This window comes from Coloeus monedula, assembly GCF_965178545.1.
Source record: "Coloeus monedula genome assembly, chromosome: Z".
In the NCBI taxonomy this organism is placed as follows: Eukaryota; Metazoa; Chordata; class Aves; order Passeriformes; family Corvidae; genus Coloeus; species Coloeus monedula.
In genome coordinates, this window is record NC_138822.1 from 53,456,508 (window position 1) to 53,474,134 (window position 17,627).

Below are 17,627 nucleotides of genomic sequence, written 5' to 3' on the forward strand. Positions count from 1 at the left end.
CTAATACTGTCTTGATGAGGTAAATGACTGGCTCTGAGCAAATTGGACTTGAGACCAATCAAACAAGATTTGTGGAGGTCTGACCTAGGACACTTGAAACTGTATGTGCTATGCTTTGGCGGACTCAGTCCAGATTTGTTTATATGTATATGAAGTGGCTTAAAAGCTACATCTCATTTTTTGTTTGAATTTTTTTTCCCCCAGACTTTAAAGGTAACAAGATTACAGTGACAGCTGAGTGTTGGTTAGCCTTGATCTGTTTTCAGAACGCTAGATGATACTGTCTTTTCCTTGGATACATGGCTCAGGTCCCGGTTTTGTTGGGATCAGTGGGTATATGAAGTATTGGTCTCTCCCTGCTGCACCCTGCCAGCCAAACCTGCATTGGCTGAGTCACTCATCCTGACTAAGAGCAGAAATGAACCACAGTGAAACTGAGGTACTGAAGAGCGGAAAGGACTCCACTACTAACGAAGTAGCAAGGTAGGTATGTTTTATTCCAGCGCTGGGATGCACGGGGGATCGCTCCTCCAAAATCAAGCATGCTGGCAGCTGCATTCACCTCGGTATTTATCGGGTTACAAGTTCCATATTCATTAAGTTTCCCAATACACCTATACATATTCATTGCCTAGACCAGCCTAGCCTAGCTTCGTATTATAATGAACCCAAAAGTCATTTACATCCACGTTGCGCTTGCGCAGTGTTGTTTGTTGTTTTTGGTAGGGGTCTTCCGAGGGTCTTTTTGATGAAGTCAGGAAGTCTTCCTCATCCTGAACTTTTCACCCTTCTCCCCTGCACATGCGCTTTTGTACCCCTGGCCTTCGAGACTGGTTTGAGCTAGTTCGCAGGATATCTGTCTGAGACTCCCCCTGGTTTTATCAGAGGTCTTTTATCTTTTCTTCCTGCCCTGGTATGCTGACCAAGCTAGATGCATTGTTTCTGACAAACTAATTCTCCTGCTTCCCATCCCCCTGATTCAGTGCTTCTAGACAATGATGATCTGGGGAGCCTGATTTTGTCCTGTCTTTACCCTGTTGATTTTAAGCTTTGGTAACTTCAGTCTAATGCTCCTGAATTATGTCAGTGCAGACAAAACAAAATTAAAACAAAACTGGTACCTGTGTGTCCAGGGGGAGCATGACTGTCATCTTGTAATACAGTAGCAATGCCTGCAGATGGGGGATGCTTGGTCTCTGAGTGAGACCAGAATGAGCCTGAAATCCAGAAAGTGATCCTGTGCTGCCTGGGCTGCCCTCTTGTATTCCCCAACAAAGACTTCCTGAGTCTGCTAGAGCATTTTGACCCAAAGGTGAAATCATTTGCCCATTTGACAGAGGCCTCCTTTGGAGAAAGATGTCTCTTCTCCTTACCCACAGACCTGTTTCCCTTAGATTTACCCTTTCCCTACCCTACTGCCCCCTCTTTGACATCATCAGGCAACACCTAAGTAGATCTGATGGTGCCAGGAGTGCTGAACTGATTGAGCTGAGATACCAATCCAATAAATTTAAATGATAATTGGTGACCCTAATATCTTCGGAAATTACATTAGAAGGCTTAGACCTTGAACAAAATGCTACTGCAAACAGTATGCATCAGGACAGTTGTTTGGTTATTCTAGAAAGGTAAATCTTTCACTTGGAGCTCCTGGAGCTGCCCAGTTGCCTTTCATGTATTGTATGTGAAGCCTGAACATGAACAGGTTCAATTCAGTGTTTCTGCCTATTTGCCAGCTGAAACAGTGCGAACTGCAAACTACCTAGCAAGTTCTGATTTAAGTTTTGATCTCTTCTTCCCATTGTTACAGTTTCTCAAGCTGGATTTCAGTTTGCTGACTACCTTTCTAAAATGACACAATATTAAAGGGAAAGCACTTCATCAATTGCCATGACTGCTCTATCATTTCTGCAGGCTCTTAAAAAAAAAACCCGCACAAGATGGCTAAGAATTATGTAATGTATTATCTGCATCATTATATGACTTCCTGTGTTGGGTTTTTCCCAAATGTACTGACTCAGAGGCAATGAGAACATTAAGCAGCATCATTCTCTACAGCCAGCCTGTGCTCAGTGAGGCCCACTGCAGGACATGCAGTTAGCTCTGTGTCATGAAGCCTTTCATATGACAGCACTGATCCCTTGGAGTGAGTGGAGTGGAGGCCACTGAGACAACAGGCTGCTGTAACACAGCAGACAGATTAGAGATAGAGATATTATGCCTTTGATCCGCCTGGAGACGAGAAAACAAGGGGGAGTTCTTTTGGCTGCCTTCAGGTTCCATGAGGAAGGGTTCCATCATGAAGAAGGCAGGCTCTTCTGGGAGGTGCACAAGGACAGCACTGGTTAGATAAAGTTGCATGATGGAGCACTCCCACAGTACTAAGGAAGCCTTTTTTTCCTCAAGGGTACTCTGCACAGGGGACACCACTGTCCTTGGAGATGTCTGCAGCTTGACCCTTCAGACAGCAACCCAATAGAGAAGAAGGGTTGGCCTCGGCATCCTCTGGAAGTCCCTTCCAGCCAAATTATTCTACCACTATATGAATCTGTATAGACAGACCCTCTCTCACCTCAGCTGCCACAGACACATCTTTTCCAATTTACAACTTAATTTTCTCCCTTGGCATGGTGAAGATCTAAGTGACCAGTGATGCTTTTCCACGTAACCACAGCTGAGCTTCCGGGAACACAGTGTACTGTCTTAGTCCAATCTGCAAACTGACTTCAGCCTCTTTGAGCTCTCAGTGAGAAATGAGACCTCCTCAAGCCTGCCTTTCTTCTAAGTAATTTTTCTGTCCAAGTCTATGTTGCAGTAAGAATAGAAATGAGGACTGTGGCTTTCTCTTCAAAATTCTGGAATGCAGTAAATGCTGAAAATATCAATTTCTGAATGGTGATAAGGTTTTCAGACATCTGTTTCAGCACTCCATTGAGCACAGATTTCCTAATTGAGCAAAGCCAATTGATAGCAAGGCAAGACAGAGACACCTGCACCTCACTGTTTTCATGCCTAAGTACTCACGTATGACCACAGGTTCTCCTTCCATTGAAATTTACTGACTTAATTGCAAGCCCTGGCAGGGGAGATTTTTATTTCCAAACACTTCACCTGATTCTGGTCTCAGACTTCTCATCAGCTGTTTTGCTCAATGCAGGAAGTATTTGATAAGCAAAATTCTTTCTTCAAGCCATATTTTCTCAGGAGTGTATTCTAAAACAGCAATAAACTCCTGTCTACCTTTCTCATTCCCCAGGGTGATACTGATTGCCAGTACTAGCCCTACCTGTCTCAGTCAGATCTGATCTCTTCCTTAATTAGATTACGTAGGATCTCTACATAGTACACATCTTCAACCAACCATGTCAGGACTGATACAAAGGGTTTTGATCTACTTTAATCACACCCTAGAGCTGAAGAGACTGTATCTCCCTCCTTGCTTGTCATATACAAATGAAATTGTATATGCTACCACCATCACTAACTCATGTTCTTTTCCATATCCCTTAGGAAAATAAACCAGAGAGAAAAAGAGTTCTGAAGCTGTCTAGGAGATGAATCCTCTGCCTGGAATGGGAACTTCTGCTCTGAGACCATCAGAAAACCCTCTGAGCTGGAGCAAGGCTGAAGGCTCCCAATGTGCCATCTGGTATCATCCCAAAGACCAGATGGGTGCTACTTTCTCATGCACTGTATCTGCTTCTGGATCACTTCCTACATGCAGAGTGCTATACCAATAGGTGCATATAACAATAGGCACTGGTGATGTCATGACCCAGGTGCATTTTCTGGATCTTCCCACTTTTTCCAGTGATATTTGAGAAGAGCTACCACAAGATTTAGCTCAGATCACTATCAGCAAGTGTGCAGAGAAATACCTCCAACTTTCCTGGAGCTTGGGCCAGCTCCACTGTCGCAGCTGTGCCTATGATAATGCAGATCAGCCTTAGAGCTGTGCCAGTGAATGCACATAGAAGATTAGTGACTGAACACAAGGTCTGGTTCATTGAACTGAAAAGTCAACATCAAGAAGCAAGCATGTACAGCAAGTTACTGTAGCAGACAGTAATTCAGAGGAAATAGGGAGTTGCCTAGGACCCTGCCTGCCTGTCTTAAATGTATTGACACATATCAGTGGCACTAGTACTCTTGATCACAGAGCATATGTGCATGTGCCATGGACAAGTGCATTGACTCCCTCTGGCTCCATGCATACATGATGCCTTAGCATGCTCTCAGCATTCAGAGGGATCAGCCCTGGTGTCTGCGGTATTAGATATTCAAAGAATGGCAGGGATCTGACAGCAATTTCCCATCTCTGCAAGTTGCACGTGTGGCATCTTTTTATGCAATCAATATGGAAGAAAAGACCTACCAGTACAAGCTAAGGCCTAGCTCATACCTTTTCTATTTTAAGTATGTTTCAGCTGTATTGTTATCTTTGAAACTGTATCATTCAGTGCATCAACATAGAGAATGTGGAGAGCTGAGGTGAGTACAACCTTCAGATCTCCAATTAAGGGTATGAAAGATTCTAAATTATCTTTCACACCTGGTTCTACTGTGATAACAGTTATGAGATGTAAAAGTAGAGCTACTTCACCGACCAATGACATTACACTGTACTCTATTATGGCACAGGAATCATTTTATCTGTTCAACTGTGTCTCTTTGGAGTAAATGAGTTTGATTAACACACATCACTGCAGTTCCATCAGCCCTACACAGCCAAGGCCTGAAGTTTAGACTCTCTATACAGGTATTTAAGTAACATTCTTTGTTTTTCCTACTACACAGATCTCTAAACTCATGTCATCTCAGTCTAATTAGATCACATTAGAAAAATTATAGCTTGGCAGCAGAACCTGGCCTTCCAAGGCTGTCTTGCCAATGCTTCTGCTGTTGCAGAAACAGCACCTGCTTGCATGGAAGTGAACCAAGAAATTTGTGATGATTTGCTCCTAGAGGTCATCAGTTGTGTTCTGACATGATCACTAGAGCTCATGGAAATAAGCAAAGGTGTGAGAAAGCACGAAATGGGTGTAGCACAGCTATCCAACTCTGTATTATGAGTGAGCCAAAGAAAAGCTGCTTTAGACCAGCTGAGTACACCAAGTCAGGCTGAATTACTTCATCATTTACATCTTTGAGCTGGTTAGCTCACTTGCAGCATCCCCTGCCAGAGGATTTATCCCATACAGCTGAGCACTTATATTCCCACCAGACTGAAGAAGAAGGTCGCTGTCCTCAGTTTGCCTTTGGCTTTGTTGGGCTTTTCAAAGCCATATGGCCAGATATGACCCTGATGGCAGTCTGTACAGAGCAAAGAAACAGAGAGGTCTGACTCTGCTCTGTGTGGCATGCGGGCACTGTAACGGTCTCACTTGAGAAATAAAAAAGGATATAAAGGCACAGAAATCGGAATACATGGTTTGACTGGAGACTAGCCAGGTGTGTGTTTAACTTCCTTAGCTGTTCAAACCCTGTAGATGCCTGTGCCCTGAGCTGAAAGTAACTCCTCAGAGAGGCTACGTGCCTTTGTGGTCACTGCAACATGTTTCTCAGAACGTCCTTGCAGGGTTGTCTGCACTTTATCTCTCAGACTGCACCACACTCAAAAAAAGTGAGCAGAAATGGGTCTGATCCCTCCTTTCCAATCACTCCCTGAACCAGGGTTTTCAAGTCCCTCCACCCAAGGTTGTTAGGTAGCTGCTGAAACTCACTGGGCCCTTCTACATTCTGGGTACTCCTTCAAGGATTGTCCCCAACCTGGAAGGGATGTCTGACCCTGAGAGATTTCACCTGGGATCTAGGAAGGTTTAAAACCTTCCTGTTTCCTGATTTTTCCTAATGCCCATGTCCAAAAAGTGCATCACCAGTTGTTCAAGAAGGAGGGCTGCAATGACCTAGCTTAAATGACATGACTACTGGGGCTCCTAGAATTATTCCAAGTAGAGTCAGGTTGAAGCAGACAGTTGAGGAAAGTACTGGAAAAAAACCTGAGCTCTTCATGTGTTGTTTTGTTTGGTTTTAACCTAGTTCTTGTCACAGCTTTCCTGTTAAGCAGCCCTACAGGAGTTTTCAGTACTTGATAAACTGTTATAAACAATGTTGAAACAACTCAGCACTATGCAAGAGTGGCGTTAGTTATGATTTGAATTTGCTGTGACTTCCATGTCGGTGAATAAGGTATCCAGGGGAAGTTCATCTGGAGCTACTGTTAAAAAAATCTGCTACTGATAACATGCTAAGATCATCTTGACTAAAAAACTCTGCTACTGATAACATGCTAAGATCATCTTGACTTTTTTCTCTTCTGCCCGAGCTGGTCAATTCCCAGGTCTTTCTGGGCATTTTTTCCCCTTTTTTTTTTTTTTTAAGCTAAAAAAAATCTGTAAATCAGAGGTCAGTTACAGACCAACTTTATCAGAAATTCGTTTTATTCTGCTTTGGTAGTTGTCTGCAAAAGTGCATGTTGCATATAAAAGTGTAAGCTGTTGGTAAAAGCACCTAACAAAAAAAGCCTCTGAATTATTTATAAAAGCAGTTTGTCTTCATGTGCTGCTGAGAGAAACTAAGCATCTCCCCTGATGAATTAGTGATTACTCATTATTTAAAAGGCAGGATTTACATGACACACAACTTCTCAAAATGGGAATGTCCACAAAATTACTTATAACTGGATGCTATAACCTGCCTGTTAGTTCAGCTCCTAAAGTAGCACAGAAATGTCTTGAAGATAGCAAGGTTCTTAATTTAGCAAGGTGGGGAAACATTTTTCTGCAGTACCATTGCTACATTAGGCAGATGAAATGTGGATATGAAATGTCCAGATGTTTTCCAGTTTCAGATGAATTAATGAGGAATTATCTATGTGGCATGAATAGTCCAGTGCAACATCACATATACGCAAGTCTTCTGTGCCCCTGCACTTCTGAAATAGGTGGACCACTTCCTCTGCTTTAAAAAGACAGTCTTGCGTTATACATAAACCATGAGAAACAAGACATGGTCCTTCACACTTGGAATACTCAGTTTTAGAATTTTTGGTTGCTGTAGGCATATATGTTTCAGCCGAAAGGGAGCCATAAAAGCACATTTTGTGTAGAACACTGAATCTTTCAGGACTGTGGCTATTTCAACATTCTCACTTAAAACCACTTTATTACCGGGCTTGCAATTCTGCATGTTTTGAAATAATCACACAGCTCCTATTTTTGTTTGCACCATGCTGAAACTTCAAAAGACAGCTCAGTCAGGGTGACACCTTAGATTACAGAAGCACATTACTATTTTTACTATATGTTTCCAACTTATATATCCATCTCTGCCTGGACTGTTTCTTATTAAGCACACGCAGAGTATGTTTAATAAAAACAAACCAGAAATAGTAAATTTATGTATTTATACACATTTAATTCTCCTAAATGATGCACAGAAAGTAAACAGTTATGAATTTCCTTCTGTTCATTTTTCTGTGTAGAACACCATTTTACCCACACACCCACAGAGTTCTCAAAGTCATTCTGACCAGCCTGAAGTTATAATTTCCTGTTCTGAAAAAGCCATGGGAAGGTTAAATTTTTAAAGAAAGCGAGAACATATTTCTTTTGAAACACAGCCATTTCAATTAATTTCTGGAAGTTAAAATTAACCACTTTTAATTGAAAAATAAAACCACAAAAACAAACCTACACACCTCTTCCTTCTTAAAAAAATGTGTCCAGCACTGTAAGATCCACAAACTTAACTGATTACAAAAGTCAGTTAAACCAGCATGGGACTCTAATGAAGTTCAAAATAGAAGCAGACACAAGTCTTTCCGAAAATAAGAGTTGGGGTAGGATGTAACTAGCATTTAGGAAAAAAACCCAACCAAACAAAACAACAGCAACAAAAAAACCAAACCACAGCAAAAAAAGCAAAGCCTTGAACAAACACAGATGAGCTTACCTTTAAATAGTGAGAGGAACAAGGATGACCAGAGATACAGTGCAGAATAAACAAATGCCAAGCACTTTTCTGTGAGCATTGTCAAAATAAGCTGGCTCTCCTTCCTGAGCAGAGGGTGAAAGAGGATGAAGTCTTGGAGACAGCCTGTAATGACTGACGGATTTGGCAATTACGGTAATAAGGCATCAAACCAGCTTCCCACCAGGGGAGAGAAGTGCATTTGCTCCTGTGCTTCTCCAGTCCCCAGGAACCAAATCAGCTCAGTGCTTGCTCAGTAAATCCTAACACAAAGGAACAGGTTACATTCCTTTGGACTCACTCACATTGCTAGACACACTAAGCCTTTCCTTGGTCAGGAGCAAATGCAAGTGATCCTCGCACACAGCTGTCTGTGTACTGCGAGAAGGGGGAGTGTGCTGCCTCCGAGATGCTTTCCACATCTCCACATATTGTACCTAACTCGAGACAGCACGGCTGCAGTGTTTCCAGTGCTTGCACTCGAGTGCCTCTAGAGCTGTTTCCAGGCAAAATGAATTTGTGTTCCCCTCTGCTCTCTCCCAGCTGCCAGGGCAACTTGCAGCAAGCACCTGTGGCACACACCTGCCTTTTCTCCCAGCAGAGGTGGCAGGGGAGATTCAATAGTGCAAAAGTTTGAACAGATGAACATAGCCAATCTCCTGTCTGTTTTTGATGTACCCCTTCCTGCAATCCCTTACACCAGATGTAGGGAGCTGCTCAGAGTGCCCTCTTCCCCAGCTGCCCACTGTGGGATTTTGCACACAGCCAGACTCTCCTTCCTTACCACAATTTTATTCACCAGCCAAAGAAAGGCAAGGAAAACAAAGGCTTGAATAAATGATATTCATCATTTGGGTCTTTCTTTTCTCAGTTGCCTGTTCTGCACACTCACCCACTTTTCTTTCACTGCAAGCAGGGACAGGACTTTGTACTTCCCCTTGTTGAATTTCTTGGGGCTCCTGTCTTGGCAGGGTAGAACCCCGGCCTGACGCAGAGGGCAGCAGCAACTTGTGACTCCGGGCAGGAGGAGGGATTTAGGCGCTGCCGTATTGAGCTTGCAGCGGGCAGTGCGGGCTGGTGGGGGAGCAGAGCCCCGGGATGTGGGGCACAGGGTGCGCTGAGGAGGAGGACTTGCGAGGTTGATCGCTGGGGCATGGGCTGACCATGGAGTCTCCCTGGCTGGGAACATCTGCCCTGGGATCAACTGCAGAAATGCAAACCTGGAGCAGGGTCCATTATTTTTGTGTTAAGTTTGGGTTTTTTAAAAATTTCTCTATAAATGAAAGCATTCACCAGTGAGCACAACTTCACACATACTGCAGTTCCGGTCGCTGTACTCACTTCAGCCACTGGAGGTGGCTGTCCTCCCACTGACGGCCAGGGTGTTGTTGTGCAGCTACCAGGGGCAGCTCGGTAGCTGGAACCACCTGCTCTCAGGTGGAATATGTCCGATGGTGCCCCATGGAGTGGAATGACATGCTCCTCAAAGTTACCATCTCTCCACAATGAGTGCAGGATGGAGGTCACCCTCGTCTTGCAGAGGGGGCACTCGGGCTTGCTCCCAGCCCACTGCAGGAGGCACACTTAGCAGAAGCAGAGCAGCCATGGCAGCACACAGCTGGTCTCCTCCCAGCTGTCCAGGCAGATGGGACAGCAGTTGTCCAGCTCCATGGCATGGCTGCCGTGCGCTGTGGGGTCTGGGGGCAGCTGGGAATGACAAAAAGCTTCACTGCCTCTCAGTGACACTGCAGCAGTGAATGTTGTGCTAGAAAAACGAGGCCACAGTTGTTGTCTGGCCCTAGGATGGATGGAAGCAATGCCCACAACCCTCTAGGAGGAAACCCTCCCCACTCCCCAGATGGAGTTCTCCCCTCCCTGATCACTTCTGCTGCCACAAAAGTGACTACTGAGTGCCCCACCTGCCTTATTTTGCAAATGATCCACAGGAGTCCAGGATGAAGGTCACTGATCTCGCAAGGACGGCAAATCCACCTATATTATGGCTCTCTGCAAGCAGGAGACTTGATGCTGCAATATTCCACTTTGAGCATGCAAATGCAGACAGCTGAAATCCAGAGGCTTTGCTGAAGTCCAGCTACTTTCTCAGCTCCTCAGCTCTTAATCACATTTCAAAATTCACATTTCCAAGTGAATTCTTGGAAATGCCTGGGTTGCTTTGCTCCACATACAGCCATTTAGCCATGTCATCTGGCAAAAATGAGCATGTCTGACAACCAAATATACACCCTGGAGTCTAGAAAACATAACTTACTGCACCCCTGATGTGCAACCAGGCTCTTTGTTGGGATCGCTGCTTACATAGGCTTCATCATCAGTGCAGGGACCCGAAAGTGTGTTTCTCTCACAGGCTGCTGTCAAGGAAGGAAACAGCAAGAACAAGATTATTGTGCAAGTCTGTCATGCTCCTCCTCTCCCACGTCCACCTGAGCTGTGCTGCCACTGCAAAAGGCTTCCCCAGAGAAAACAAAAACAGGCCCTTCTGGCTGAGATACTATGGTGAGGATGCACACCTGCCTCTCAGCTCTGCATGGGTTCATTGCTCCATCCCCTTCTCCTACAGGAGCCGATTGACATGAATACAGAAAGCAGGATTTCTCACCAAAGAGCTGGGAGGCAGATGTTTTCTCTCATTGCCATTTCCCTGTGAAACCTGGGATGGACTGCTGCAGACTGGGGCTTATACACGAGATCCGTATCAAAGCTCTACCTGCTGGTTCAGGCCATGTTCTGACCTTCTGAAGTTATGTGACTTGTTCCTCTTCGTCTTGAGCTTTCTTCTCCTTTGGGTCATATCAGTACAACTCAGGAAGTTTGGAGCTGGGCATCCTTCCTCTGTGGATGGGTTTGTCTGCAGGTGAGGCAGCTCTTCTTCCACCACCTCTCCCAGAGCTCGCTGCTGAGTTTGCCCAGTCAGCCCTTCTAGCACTGACTTGACTTCCAAGCCAAACCTCAGCACCTCATGCCAACAGAGCCAACAGAGACAAAGGACACAGTCACACTTTAACAATTGAGCAAGGAGAAAGGAGGATGAAGAAAGCCCTTATAATGCAGGTAGTGCTACAGAATGCTTTTTCCCAGGAGTGGTTTGCATGCATTATGAATGATTTGAGGCAGTCTGGCAAAGGTGTCAAGTGCTGGAGTGGATACGGTGCATTGTTCAGAAGTAGTGTCACCAGGGGTTCACCATGCATGTCAAGCTGCAGAGACGACTCACTGGGTTCAGCTCCTCTCCAAGGACAGTGGATGACACCAGGCCACACATGCACAGGCCAAGCACCCTTGCTGGTGAGGTTGGGGATGCTGGAGGATAGGAAGGTACTCCAGGATGTGAACACCTGTCTGGTCAAGCAGGGCACTGGGCTGGGGTGATCCCAATTCTGCTGGGTGCTGGGGTGAGGAAGCTGGGGAGGTGACCTGCGGAGGGGTCCACTCCTGGTGCAAAGGGAGGCAGATGGTGGCAGGCGGCTCTGCATGAACTAGGGATCTCATGGCTTCCCCACTCCTACAGGCAGCAGATACCTTGTGGGTGGGTTGAGGTGACAGTGGAGCTGCCATGCTCCAATGACACATGGAACAGAGCTGCACAACAAAAACAAGGTGCAAGGAGCTCCAGCCCTGTCAGGCAGGTGTGCAGCAGCCCCTCATCCCCAAGGGCTCAGCTCTGACACTTCAGCCCTCGCTCTGTTCTTTCCCCACACAAGGAGAAGCATAGAGGTGTAGGGCACTGTACCAGAGCTTGGCTGGGAGGGTGGTTTCCCCTCCTCAGGCGCTAGGGTCTGCACCACTGGGCATGGTGGAAGCCCAGCTGGTGAGGTAGCACTGCAAGCCCCTGGCCCTGCTGACAGGGACTCAGCCAAGATGGGGTTTGTGCTCACATGCAGTGCTCCGGGAGTCAGCCTTGGCCATCCTAGCCACGTGGCAACCCTGTTGTCCATTGACCTCCGAGTTACTGAAATGCTGTCTGAGATGCAGCATCACTTTGTGTCATGGCTCCAAGCCCCATCCCTTCCTCCAGGCCCTGACTGCTAGGAGCAGCTGGAGAGACAGTTTCCCCTGGTGTTTGCGTGGGGTGGTGAGGAGGGAAAGGAGTCCTTCCCCTACTTAGAAGGAAAATCATGAAATCACAGAATTATTAGGGTTGGAAAGGACATCTGGAGATTATCTAGTCCATACCCACTGCTGAGGCAGGGTACCCTACAGGGTTCCACCAGGAACTCATCCAGATGGGTTTTGAATGTTTCCAGTGAGGGAGATTCCATGTAACAGGTGGTGAACCCCAGGACACAGCCCTGAAGCCCTGTTCCAGAGAGACAGGCCTGGGGATCTTCTTATCTGTCCTATTTCCCATCTCTACATTTCTTTTCCAAATCAGTGTCTCTTTCCCTTTGTGCTTCTTTCCCACTCTCAATCCCTTTTCCTCTCTGTTTCTGCCCCACTTCCTGGTTTTTCTACTCTGACCCTCTGTTTCCCAATTTCTCTTTCTCCTACTGCCAGGTCCTCAGGCTCGTTTCTGTATCCTTTTTATTTATTTTCCTAGCCCTTCACTTCCCTGTCCCCACACGTTTTTCTTTATCCGCATCTCCTTTCAGCTCTCTCCACCTCTTCCTCCTCCTCGACCCTTATTTCACTCTCTCTATCCCCACTTGTCTCACCATCCCTTTTCCACTCCCGGTCCCTCCCTTTCACTCTCGGACACATTCCCCACTCCTCGCTCCCTACCCTGCTGCCTCGTCCCTCTCGTCCCGGGACAGTGCCGCTGCATCCCTCCTTCCCTGCCACTCTCCGTGCCCGGCACATGCGCGCTGTCCCCCCGGAGCCCGCGGCGCTGCGGGCACACCCGGGCGCATGTGCGTCCCCCGCCGCCGGCCCGGCTGTCCCTCAGCGCGCCGCCCCCCGTGCTGCCCGTACGGCGGGGCCGACCCCCGTCCGCCCGGCTCGGCAGCCCGAGCCCCCGCGCTGTTCCCGAGGCGGCCTGCGCGGCACCGCTGCCTCTCCGCGGCGGCCGCCAGCATCCCGAGCACTGAGGCGGCACTGTGGGCAGCCGGCCCTGCTGCGGCGGGAGCGCGCTGAGGAGCTGAGGGACGGCGCCGGGATGTCCTCTGCTGGCGGGAGCCGGGGGAGCGGCAGAGAGAGCCCGGAGAATGTCTCTGCAGCGGTGAGCCAGCCCACCGCCACGCATGCGGTGAGGTTAAAAAGGTTCCCCGACACTAACTCGGTGTTCTTGGTGGTCCATGGGCACATGCAAACCGGCCCTGGTGGTCCCAGAAGAGCCCGAACCAGCCGCAGAGCCTCAAGCACCCAGAGCTCTGCTTGAGGTCCCCAAAGACTTGGCCTCACGTAATCACAGAAACGCAGAATGTTCTGAGTTGGAAGGGACCCACGAGGATCATCGAGCTCAACTCCTGGCCCTGCACAGCACCATCCCCAAGAGTCACACCATATGCCTGAGATCATTGTCCAAAGGCTTCTTGAACTCTTGTCAGGCTGGTGCTGGGACCACTTCCCTGGGGAGCCTGTTCCAGTGCCCAACCACCTTCTGGGTGAAGAATCTTTTCGTAATATCCAACCTAAATCTCCCTTGACACAAGTGTATTGCATTTCCTCAGGTCCTGTGACTGGTGACCAGGGAGATCAGTGCCTGCTCCTCCCCCTTCCTTCCCAAGGAAGTTGAACAATGGGATGAGGTTTCCCCTCAGTCTCCTCCAAGCTGAACAGAACAAGTGACCTCAGCCACTCCTCAGATGGCCTCTCATCAAGGCTCCCCTCAAGGCTCTTCACTATCTTCGTAGCCTTCCTTTGGATGCAAGAGCCTCAGGACCCCAAATCCCTGCGCGAGTCTCCCTGGCTGGGAACATCTGCCCTGGGATCAACTGCAGAAATGCAAACCTGGAGCAGGGTCCATTATTTTTGTGTTAGGTTTGGGTTTTTTAAAAATTTCTCTATAAATGAAAGCATTCACCAGTGAGCACAACTTCACACATACTGCAGTTCCGGTCGCTGTACTCACTTCAGCCACTGGAGGTGGCTGTCCTCCCACTGACGGCCAGGGTGTTGTTGTGCAGCTACCAGGGGCAGCTCGGTAGCTGGAACCACCTGCTCTCAGGTGGAATATGTCCGATGGTGCCCCATGGAGTGGAATGACATGCTCCTCAAAGTTACCATCTCTCCACAATGAGTGCAGGATGGAGGTCACCCTCGTCTTGCAGAGGGGGCACTCGGGCTTGCTCCCAGCCCACTGCAGGAGGCACACTTAGCAGAAGCAGAGCAGCCATGGCAGCACACAGCTGGTCTCCTCCCAGCTGTCCAGGCAGATGGGACAGCAGTTGTCCAGCTCCATGGCATGGCTGCCGTGCGCTGTGGGGTCTGGGGGCAGCTGGGGTGTTGAGCTGTTCCATCAGTGGTGCTGAAGCAGTGGGTGTCATGCTAGAAATGGGAGAGAGGCCACAATTGTTTTCTGACCCTAGGATGGATAGAAGAAATGCCAAGGTCCCTCATGAAGGAAACCATCCCAGCTCCCTAGTGTGAATTTTCCCTTCCCAGATCACCTGCTGCTGTGAGAGTGAGTCCTGAGTGCCCCAGCCAGGGAAAATCCTCTGATGTCTCTGGGGCCAGGCACTGAGAACTGCACCAACCAACTCCCTGAGCACAATACCACTAACCAACAACAGCTTTGCATGACACTCCTTTCTGGCTGTGGCAGCAATGCCTTTGGCTTAATAAAAGCCTTTGGGAAGCTCTGTCTAGCCCATAGGCAACTACCAAAGGGTCTTGAAATTGCTGTGGATTGACAGGAGTGACAGACTTAGGCAAGGGATGGTTAGACTTCAATTGTTTGATTTTTGGATGTGCTCAGTTCTATGTTCTTTTCTTTCTCCTCCAAGCAGGGAGGAGCACTCATTTGGGGGGAGGCTGGGCAATGAACTCCCTGGGCTGCATTATCATCCCCCATTCCTGCCACATCTGGAGGATCAACAGAATTGTGCTGGGCGTGCATAGTCTGTGTTCTTGGTGCAGAGAATAATCACCATGTCAGAACAGGTGGGAAGTGCTGTCTTTTTCCCTGTGGGCAAGAAGGGTCCGTGGGAGTGAAGACTTCTGGACAAGGAAGGGAGAGAAGAGACAAAGCATTGTGCATACAAGGGCTATCCATCCAAATGGAGGGGCTGCTGCTCTAGCTACAGGAGCTTTGAGCATTGTGACAGTGTGGGGCAACCCAGGGAAGTCTGGTGACTGTCAGCAGAGGAACAGCTTTAGTTTGACTCCCCAGCTCCCTTGCAGGCTTGTTGGTAGGACTGGTCAGGAAGCCAACATCCTTGAAGACACCTTCAAGACACTTGTAAGCTCCTGCATTGTGTGGAGTCACCACCTCAGAGATCAAAGTCTCTCTGGGGAGCAGAGCCCCTCTGCCCAGCTGAAGACTGCCCTGTTGCAGGATGAACAGCCCACCCATCCTGGGTGACACTGGGAGAATGAAGCCTGCCTTTGTCAATACCACAGCTGCCCTAAGCAGCGTAGCCTGAGTGCTTTTGTCTCGTCTGTGCTAACACCAAGCACTGTCCATCAGCAACCCTTCCTCAGCCCCTCCATGTTTCCCCTTTGCTTACTGCACACTTCCAGAAACAGCAGCCCTTGAGTGGGACCTCCCCTTTTCCACTCAAAGCTTGCTTGGCAAGGAAAAGGCAGGTTAAGATGAGGTTGTATGATGAGTACAGCAGCATCTTTCATGGCTTCTTTTCCTCTGTTTTTTCAGTGGCAGACAAAGCTCAGTGAAGGCTGTCAGGTTTTTCACTGTCTCCATGTTGTTTCCCTCACATGTTTTCACCTTTTCTCTGGCTAGAATTAAAACTGCACTGCCACCTTTGTTTTGGTTTCTTAAATATGTTATCACAGAAGTGTTACCATCGTCTCAATTTTCATAATTAGGCCAGCCTTGGCCAGCAGCATGTCCATCTTCAGAGCCATCACAGATTGGCTCTGACAGAGATGGTGGAAGCTTCTCACAGAAGCCACTTCTGTGCCCCTCCCCTGCTACCAAACACCAAGCCATGTAAAATCAACACAGCTTTCCTAACTTGATCCCTGGCAGTTCAGACAGTCTCTCTGCACTTTGCCCAGGCTACCTGTGCTTGCCTCCATCCTCCGTGTGTTTCCTTGTTGTGTTTGAGTTTGTCCAGGGGTTCCTTGTTCATCCACAGGCCTCCTGGCATTTTTTGCCTGACTTCCTCCTTGCTGGGATGCATCACTGCTGAGCTTGAAGGAGGTGATCCTTGAATATCAACCAGCTTTCCTGGGCTTCTCTTCCCTCCAGGACTTTATCCCTTTGTACCCCTGAAGAGGCTAAAATCTGCTGTCCTGAAATCCAGGGTAGTGAGCTTGCTGTGTGCATTCCTCACTACCCTGAAGATCTCCAACTCCACCATTTCATGGTCACTGCAACCAAGACTGCCCCTGGGCTTTACATTCCACATCAGCCTCTCCTTCTTGGTGAGAACAAGGTTCTGCACTGTACCTCTCCTTCTTCTCTATCACTTGGAGAAGGAAATTATAACTGTGCTCCAGAAACCTCCTGGATTGTTTATGTCCTGTTGTGTTGTCCCTTGAACAGCTGTCAGGGTGCTTCAAGTCACCCCTATGGACCAGAGCTTGGGAATGTGAGGCTGCTCCTATCTGTCTATAGAGGGACTCATCCACTCAGTGTTCCTGGTCAGGCAGCCTGTAGCAGGCCCCTGCTATAATGTCACCTGTCCCTGCCCTCCCTTTAATCCAGACCCATAAGGTCTCAGCTGGGCCCTCATCCATCCCAGGGCAGAGCTCCACCCACTTCAGCATGTCCTTGGCACAGAGAGCAACACTCCTCCTTTGTCTCTCCTGCCTGTTTTGAAAAGAGCCTGTAACCTCCCATTCCAGTGCTTGAGTCGTAGGAGCCATCCCACCACACCTCTGTGATGCCTGTTAGCCCATCTCTAACTCCTCTCGTTCATCCCCATGCTGTGTGTTTGCACAAAGGCATTTAAGTTCAGTCCCTGATGAAGCCACCTTACTGGCTGGAGTGTCAGACTAGCATGGACACTTGAGCCTCTTTTGTTCTGAATGCAAAACATGAAGTTAGCTGAGCCAGCAGGAGCAGCTGATGGTGCAATAGTAGGTACCTGCATGAGCTGCCTGGCCTCACTGTTGGCAGTGCCATCATGCCTTTATGGCATGCTGTCGGGGTATGACAAACCATACAGTGGGGGAGGAACTACTCATTAGGAATCCAGAAAGAGCCTCACACACCTGTACGTTTCATGTATTAGCAAAGAGAAAAATCTCCCCTTTTTAGAATCTCTCTTATTTGCTTGGATAAAAAGATAATAGTGTCTCAGCTGGTGCAAGGCAGACTCTGACCAGGGCAACACCAGATTTTGGAGACAACTGCTAGCAGTATTTCCTTACTCCTTTAACCTATTCTTCGAAACAGAGCTAACTGTAGTTTAACCTACAGCTAATTTCACATGGTCATTCTTGGGATTTGAGATTATACTTCACACACTGGCAGTGTAAGCACAAGTTAATGACATCTGAAAAATACAGGGGCCTTTGCTTTGTGCTGCATAGCAGATCCAACACACCCTTGCATCCACAAAATACTTTTG

General features: G+C 47.9%; 1 protein-coding gene across 1 annotated transcript in view; it reads right to left on the minus strand.

Moving 5' to 3' along the window:
- The window catches only part of LOC309585353 (neuronal acetylcholine receptor subunit alpha-7-like), a gene marked incomplete at both ends in the record, with an annotated part of 57,020 nt that extends 48,988 nt beyond the window's left edge, over positions 1 to 8,032 (minus strand). The window contains one exon of the mRNA XM_082302020.1: positions 7,954 to 8,032. Coding sequence (XP_082158146.1) covers positions 7,954 to 8,032 — 79 coding nt within the window. The remainder of the gene's footprint in view (positions 1 to 7,953) is intronic.
- Between the last annotated feature and the right edge of the window lie 9,595 nt (positions 8,033 to 17,627).